Source organism: Phaseolus vulgaris, chromosome 3 (assembly GCF_051622355.1).
Source record: "Phaseolus vulgaris cultivar YP4 chromosome 3, ASM5162235v1, whole genome shotgun sequence".
Lineage (NCBI taxonomy): Eukaryota > Viridiplantae > Streptophyta > Magnoliopsida > Fabales > Fabaceae > Phaseolus > Phaseolus vulgaris.
The window spans coordinates 15,380,764-15,389,678 of record NC_143500.1 but is presented as its reverse complement, the minus strand read 5'-3'; the positions used below and the strand labels follow the sequence as shown (position 1 = coordinate 15,389,678).

The 8,915-nt window shown below is 34.6% G+C and overlaps 1 protein-coding gene across 1 annotated transcript; it reads right to left on the bottom strand.

Annotated features, from left to right (window-relative positions):
• Positions 1-3,307: 3,307 nt before the first annotated feature.
• Positions 3,308-4,842, bottom strand: LOC137806721 (putative F-box protein At4g22030). The gene has a single exon (XM_068606973.2). The coding sequence runs from the start codon at positions 4,737-4,739 to the stop codon at positions 3,480-3,482; it is 1,260 nt and encodes a 419-aa protein (XP_068463074.1). The 5' UTR covers positions 4,740-4,842; the 3' UTR covers positions 3,308-3,479.
• Positions 4,843-8,915: the final 4,073 nt, after the last annotated feature.

Genomic DNA, 8,915 nt, shown 5'->3' with positions numbered 1-8,915 from the left:
TTATTTATAAATAATATGTAGACTACTAATCTATGTAGCATAGACACTGACACAGGGACACGGGGACACGCGAACACAAATCTATATATTATATAATTATGAATTATATAACATGACAATAAATATTTATGTGCACAAGTATTAATTTATATGACAAAATATGACTTCATAATTTAATATGATTTTCACCTACAATATGTTTCTGAAAGACACACATTTTTTATTATTTTTACTATAACTGTATTTGGTATAATATAATAAATTAATTTTTTAATTGCAATAATTATTCTGAGAGATTTTTGCATATTAATGTAGCATGAAGTTGGTGAACAATACTTCATTTTCTTCGTAAATATCTTATGGGAACATAATATTAGATAATTATTTATATAATGTAAATTTGTTCAATTTTTTTTTATTGTAATGTATTTGTTATGCCAAAAATTTATTCATTTATTTTTATTTAAAATTAATTTTTTGACTACTAATCTATGTAGCATAGACACTGACACGGGGACACGGGTGGACACAAGACATGGGGACACGGGACACGGGACACGGGGACACATATCTATATATTATATAATTATGAATTATATAAATCGACAATAAAGATTTATGTGCACAAATATTAATTTATATGACAAAATGTGATTTCATAATTTAATATGATTTTCGCCTACAATATGTTTCTAGACGAAACACACCTTTTTTATTACTTTTACTATAAATGTAATTGATATAATATAATGAATTAATTTTTTAATTGCAATAATTATTCTGAGATATTTTTGCATATTAACTTAACATGAAGTTGATGAACAGTACTTCATTTTCTTCGTAAATTTCTTATGGGAACATAATATTGGATAATGATTTATATAATGTAAATTTGTTCAAATTATTTTTTTCTATTGTAATGTGTTTGTTATGGCAAAAATTTATTCATTCCTTTTTATTTATAATTAATTTGTGGACTACTAATCTATGTAGCATAGATACTGACACGGGGACACGGAGACACAAATCTATATATTATATAATTATGAATTATATAAATTGACAATAAAGATTTATGTGCACAAGTATTAATTTATATGACAAAATGTGACTTCATAATTTAATATGATTTTTGCCTACAATATGTTTCTGGAAGAAACACACATCTTTTTATTACTTTTATTATAACTGTACTTGGTATAATATAATGAATTAATTTTTTATTTGCAATAATTATTCTTTCTGAGAGATTTTTGCATATTAACTTAGCATGAAGTTGGTGAAGAATACTTCATTTTCTTCGTAAATATCTTATGGGAACATAATATTAGATAATTATTTATATAATGTAAATTTGTTTAAATTATTTATAATTGTTACTTTTTTTTATCTAGAAACCTGATAATGTATATATGTTTATTATTGTTGTTTGGTTTTTAAGATCTTTAGTTATTTATATAATAGTATTTCATTGTATTTATATTTCATTATGTTTTATTTGTATTATATTACATTACATTTTAATTTAATTTATATCATAAAAGGTGAATTCATAATTTAATATGATTTTGCCTACAATCTGTTACGGGAAGAAACACACATTTACTGATAGTTTTTTATGTAATAATTGTACTTGGTATAATCTATTGAATTATATTTTTTAATTGCAAAGATTTTTTGGAAAGTTTTTTTTGCAGATTAAATTATAGTATGAAGATAGCATGAGGTTGGTGAAGAGGACTTCACCATAAATACGTAATAGATACATAGTATTAGATAATTGTTTATATAATAATGTATTTGTTCAAATTATTTTATTATATTGATATTGTATTTATTATGACAAAAATATATTCATGAATTTTTTATTATTTATGTTATATTATATTAAATTTATTAATATACTAAAAGAAACTTATACTATTGCAATATATTTAATTTCATTTCATCAACTTAATAATTTATATATATTTAAATAAATTTATTATTTTTAATATTAATATTTAAATATAAAATATTAGAAAAATTCACGTGCGTTGCACGGGTCAACGTACTAGTAATATACAAATGCGGTTATTTTAGGTAACCGCATTTGTAAATGTGATTTATGAATGCGGTCATAGGACCGCATTTGTAAATTCCAGATTTACGAATGCGTGCTGATCAAATGCGGTTCTATGACCGCATTTGTAAATTTAAAATAGCCGCATTTGTTTTACATATCTGCACTAGTGTTGCGGTAAATTTATTAGGTCTTCAACTATTTCGCCTTCCAAAACTCTAATACTCTGAAAAAAATTTCATGGACGACTTCCTAAAGATCCACATATTCAATATAAAGGTTTGTATATATGTTCGATGTGTACGCTTTGTAGAAAACATGAGGAATATATTCAACATTTATTTTTTTAATGTTCTACTGCTTTGCGTATTTGGAGTTGGGTTCGATATATTTTTCTTACTCCTCAATTCTCTAATAAGAACGATCTTCTTTCTTTTATTAAAAGTGATGGTAGTCCTTTAGTTAAATTGTTTAAGCTTGTTGTGATAACTTTTTCTATTTGGATGATATGGTGTATGACAAATTATGCTAGATTTTGGGATAGGATTGATGTTTCTAGGGCTATTTCGGTAATTAAAGATTTAACTTGTCTTGTGAGAAATTCGTCTAAAGCTTCAATGAAAAATGATATGTTGGATTTCAATGTCATTATGTTTTTTGGCATTAATTCGTGTACTGATAAAGTTCTTCGTCCTCTTCCTGTTAGATGGGAGTTTCCTTCACCAGGTTGGGTTAAAATGAACAGTGATGGGGTTGCTCGGGGATATCCTGGTCTTGCTACTTGTGGAGGTATTTTCCGAAGGAGTATATGCGAGTTTATTGGTGGGTTCTCTGTTTCTTGACGTTGAGACGGCTTTGGTTGCTGAGTTTTATGGAGTTATATATATGCTATGGAGGAAGGTCAAAGGATAGTGTATGGCTTGAATGTGATTCTGTCTTGGTTTGTGCTGCATTTACTATTAGGACTAGTGTACCGTGGATACTTCATAATTGATGACATACATATCTTAATTATTGTGGTAAAATCAGGTTTAGATTTACTCATATTTTTCGTGAAGAGAATGCGTGTGCTGAGGAGTTCACTAATTTAGGATATAGAGAATTATTTCGTTGGTATAATAGGTTTCCTTCTAGTTGTTATTGTAGACAATATATGCGTTCCATATATAGTTTGGATTTGAATTCCTTACACACATGCATAAAATTATATGTGCCATCTCCTTACAAAACTTATGAGATATAAAGATAGAGAGAAATGTGAGAATTAAATTTGGATTGTTGAGTGTGAATTACACGAAGGTACGTACAAAAATATGTGCATATTCTGAATGAATAGGGTGTGAAGCTATGTTAGAGGACTATACAAAATAATAAAGAATTAAAGAATATTGTATGGTGAGATAAAATGTTATCCTAATTAAAAGAGCTTGCTGGCGAATTCATCTACGACCATTCCTTCCATACCACAGGAAGCAGATTTTGAGGCAAGGCGTCTCAGCTCCGAAACGCTTCTTCCCAACTTCATTGCCACCTTCATTTCAAATACCTCACCGTTTTCTCTTTTCTCAATGTCTTTTTCTTCAAGCGTGTCCCTAATCGTCTCTTCCAACAGCGTGAAGAATCCACCACAGTTTCTGTACATTTCAAACACCATGCCTACTTGGCCACCATGCTCAAATGCATTAACTGCTGAAGCCAATGAGCCAGCCATGAGAGGCACTAATGCCGCCAATGATCCATTCCCCACAAACGAAGACCCCACTGCTGCAATCCCACTCAGTAAAGGCCCCGCAATTGCAAAACTCTTGCTCACCTTCAACGCTATGTTTCCAAGCCTCTCGTAGTCCTCACAGTCTTTCTTCTTTATCACTTCAATCACTTCTCTCAATTCCTTTTCAAGGTCTTCACTCCATCCATTGTTAGTCCTTTTGCTCTCTTGTGTTTTGCTTCTTCTATGGGACTGAGACGAAGGCCACCAGACTGCAGGTTCATATTTTGCGGGAAACTTGTCAAGCATGGCTCCCAACAAGGGAAGTGGGTAAGCTCTGTCGATTGCCAGCACCTTCTCCATTGAACTCTTCACATCTTTCTCTGTGGGATTTCCAAGAGCGATTATGGTTTGGATTTGGGTATGAAGCTGTTTGAAAAGCCTTGTAGCATTGCGTTGCTCCTCGGCGAGTTGTGAGGGCTGAATTTTGTTCATGATGAGTGACATTCCAGTGGCCGCAGAAAACAAGAGAGTGGATGATAGTTTCAAGGCCAAAAGAGGTGTCTCAGTGTCACCACTGGTGGCTGCAGCAACACCAGCCATGGCTGTGGCAGTGAGAGTGATCATGTTGACGGAGTTAAGAAGAAGAGTGTTCCAGTTGTTTCTTTGTTCGCCAATGTTTGTGTGCATTTGAATTCTGTCAGCGACTTCCTCTAGAATTGCGTAGAGTTGAACTGTGAGGTTATTAGATTTGTTGGTGGGACTGTATAAATCTTCATATATCTGTGTGGTAATCAGATTCTTCTCCAATGGAATAGTGTCTTTGGATCCATGAAGTTGATGAATCTTGAGTGTTCTTGATGGCAGTTTTGGAACGGAATAAGTGAGTGGTGAAGGGATAGAAGCGTTGACTTTTCTTACCGAAGAAGAGGATAAAGAGAGTATAGGTGTGGTTCGTAAAGAAGCCATGGGATGTGTCTCTACTGTTTGTGTTGATGAGATTGAGTTTGGAAGTATTGGAGATGAGAATGGAGATGGGAATGGAGATGAGATTGGAGATGAGAAGAATGGAGATGAGAAGGAGAGATAAGGGTAGGGTTGGCGTGTGTGTGTGTATATATATATATATATATATATATTGAGAGAGAGAACAGATCCAAAGGAAAAAGTCACGTATAAGGAAAACGTTGACTAATGAATATTTAGGAAAAGAAAAGTAGAAGAATAGACTTGGCCTTGGTGTGATGGCGGACTCTTTCAGCTCTCAGATTTTGGTGAGTTCGAAATTTCAACATCTTGGCTTTCAATGTGAGACGCAGTAAAGCCACCAACAACGCCATCAATATTAGAATGTCAAATCAAACTATCTAATACTTCTTCATTCAGCACAGGGATGATTTTTTGTTTCCTTTACTTATTCTTAAATTCTTTCTTTTCATTTATCACTCAGTACTCTTCCATAATGACAAATGTTTATTGTCTTCATCAGAACCTATGGAATCAAAAAAACACTTACTTGAGCTACTCAATTAACTGTCAAGTCGTTTTCTCTCTGGAATTTCAATATTCTTTTATATTTCAAAACACATCTCTCTATATATTTATATTAAACACATCCATGAGGGCTATCTATATTTTACATCAAGAGGAAAGGTTGTTGAAATTAATTTCAACTTGCTCATATAATAAATTAAGATATTCAAATTATTTTATAATCAAAAAGTTATTATACTTAATTCTTAGCACCATATGTATAACAATATTATCGTTAGAAAAGTAGTGGAAGACTTAATATTTTAATTTATCCCTTGGCCTTTTTAAGCGAAATTTTACGGGAAGTGCTTCAATTACAGAAAAACATCTATATAACCTCTTATTGCTATAGAAACAACAAATTATAACAAATTAAAAATAGAGATTAAGAGTATCATATACTCCACCAACTCAGAAATTTAGGATGTAGGAATTGTTCTATTCACTTTTTTTTTTATTATTAGCAAAGAATAAATGGATTTAAAGTGACACTTTAGGGTGTCCCAACCCTTATACAAAGTTCATCTTGAAAATAAAAGACAAACCCTTAGAAAGTTCCAATTAGAGAGAAAGGATAAAGATACTAAAACTAATGTAACAGTTGTTGTTCAAAACTCTGGCCTAAGCACCCTACTAGTCCCCATGAAGGTAGACAGCTGCATAATCATGCATATTATTGGTAAAAGAGAAGGGGATTGGCACGCCTAAAAGATCATATAGGCTAGGCCAAACTAAACAACCTCATCTTCACCTGCTTGGAATAAGTCCCACATACCAAAAAACAATTAAACACCAAAACTGCATCATATTAAGAATGCAAAAAAGCACGTGCACCACTTCCACCACCAGCTTTACATACATAAACCAGCAGCTTACAAAGCCTATGTTACACCTAGCTCCCGGCTATATTTATTAAGTCACAACAAAGATTTGCTCCAATCAAAGATCAGAACTCTTTGTTTACACCAATGCCTCCAGAGCCTACAGAACCAAGCCCCCATAACCTGCAGAAAACCGCCCCCCTCCTTGAGCCCGGTACAGAATCATTACCAACTTGTTCCCCAACCCAACACTTCCACTGCACCCCATTACTTCTATTTAGAACCAACTTAGCTGATACATCATTTGTATTGCCATATAGATGTTCTGGCCCTGTTACCAAACTGTTTCCAACTCCATTTGGCTACCTTTACTCATCTCACATCTGCATTAAAAACAAGGCAGCATTATATGCAGCAATACACTAAACCACCGCACCAGTTTGATCCAGGAAGTCGTCCCCTTAAACAGAGCAGAATTCCAACAGGAAATCTGTATTGATAATTCTAATAAGGCGCCCATAGTACCTGTCAGTTCTCCTCCATACACCAACATGAACAAATGTTAAATAAGACAGGTGCTATTGATTCGCCATATAATCTACATAAGTCAGCTTTTGATGGCAAAATTTATGAAGTTCTTCTTGAATCATGTAAGAGATGGTGCGGAAGCTATGGATGTGTGTGTGCAAGATCCTCTTAAGAGTGATGTTGATCTTGAAGGTGCATGGTATGTATGAATATTGGGAGGTTCGGCTAGCCCAAGGAAAGGTGAAGGATGTGAAGTTTAGAGCCTAGAGTTCTAGGGAGAAGCAAAGCTTGGCACAAAATGGCAGCATAACTTTACTCACAATAAACTTGAAAATAAGGTGTAGGCTCCTCCTTTTATAGGCTAAGGAGGACCATAATGCAACCCTAATGCTAGTCAAATGAAATGTAAATGTGAAGCACATGGGTGCACATGGCACATGGGTGCACAAATGAGCACATGGGGAGGGGTGTGTCTAGTTTTTATGCTCACCCCCTCCATGGGCTTTCTAGACCGGCCTTGGTAAATTTAGAGGTTTTTTTAGGAACTCTAAGTTTACCTAGGTTGGTGTTTTAGGTGCCAAAATTAATTCTAAGAAAATTACAAATAAAGTTCCTATGCTAATTTTGACAAGAAATTAAAGTCTACTCTACACTAGAGTTTATGGCATTTGAACATGTAAAAAAACGTCTTCTTGGATCCTCTTGGCCATAACTCTATGGTTGGCCCAAATCTACCCTTTGGTGGGCTTGCATGTGGGCTTGTGCTTGGGCCTCTTCCATCAGCTTTGGCATAACCACATCTTCGAATTTCTGCTATGTAGTGTGATACCCCTTGTGTAGTGAGATAGACCGAGAAAGAAAGCATCCAATAGCATTTAAAACCATACACCAGATTGTTGGTTTTCATAGATACACAAATCCAACGTCTTCCAACCTTCCCAGCGGCTTCCCAGCAGCTCCTTCACACATTCCAAACCTTCCATGTAAATTGCCTACTAGACTTCATAGTTTCTTGTAAAAGTGTATAAAATTCCATCAACCCAACCACTAGCCAGTACATCTCACTACTATACAGATTCAGTGTATAAACACCCCTGCCTCCTTAGCTAGATTCCATAGTTGCCCATCAACAAGGATGGTATCTATTATCTTTACCCCCTTAGATACTTGCGTACTCAATACAGGACTGTTCCCTTATGCTCCATAACATACTCAGCGCACACATAAAAGGCATTGGATAGGATTCAAAAGTCAATCGAAGAAAGAGTAAGAGAAAGAACCTTCCCTATGTTTCAACCATAGCCAGGACAGGAGTTGGGCCGCTTGAAGGATTTCCTCATAATCAGGAACCCCTTGTCTAAAGATCACATTATTCCTGTGCTCCCATATGCAACATACAATCACCGCCCACACTCCCTTCCATACCTGATTCTGTTTCTTGGACGTATTAATTAAATGAAAGTTTACAAAGTGATTACAGATATCCTTGTTTTGAGCCCCCAAAACACCTATCCATCTGAAGCAAAGCGTCCAAACCCCGTGTGCAAAGAAAGAATCCAGAAACAGATATTGGGTGGATTCTTCTTACAGGTTACAAAATGCACAGAGAGGGGAGTTCACAACAACTCCTTGTGTCATAAGATTCTGACTAATTGGAATTCTGTCCAGAAGGATTCTCCAGGCAGTGATTATAACTTTTGGTAAAGCTTTGGACTTCCATAGTAGCCTGAATACATCATTACTTGGTCCGGTTCCTTGGTTGGCCAAAATAGTATATGCTGATTTCACATAAAAGACCCCCTTGACATCCCTTCTCCATGTAATATACACTAGTGTAGAAACATAAAACAAATGCGGTTATTTCGAATTTATAAATGCGGCTTTATAGCCGCATTTGATCAACACGCACGTGTAAATCAAGAAATATAAATGCGGGTATATAGCCGCATTTATAAATACCATTTACAAGTGCGGTTATTTGCTTTAACTGCACTTGTATATGCCAAATCATTAAAAAAAATTAAAAATTTTAAAACATCGTCAATCTTGTGTGAAGCCAACGTTGATGAAGAGTCACGGGAGCACCAACAACGGTGGCGGCAGCAGAAGCGACGGCGGACAGGGAAGCAGCAACGGAGTAAACCAAAAAATCCATAAGAAACCACAAAGACAATGAAAGAGTACTGAGCAATGCGAGAAACCAAACAATGTAAGAAAAACGAATGTCAGCCAACGAAACAGTGCTTCGAGACCACCAATGCAA

Excerpts from the sequence above, each read along its gene's own strand:
- LOC137806721 (XM_068606973.2), bottom strand. The coding sequence starts at position 4,739 with ATGGCTTCTTTACGAACCACACCTATACTCTCTTTATCCTCTTCTTCG.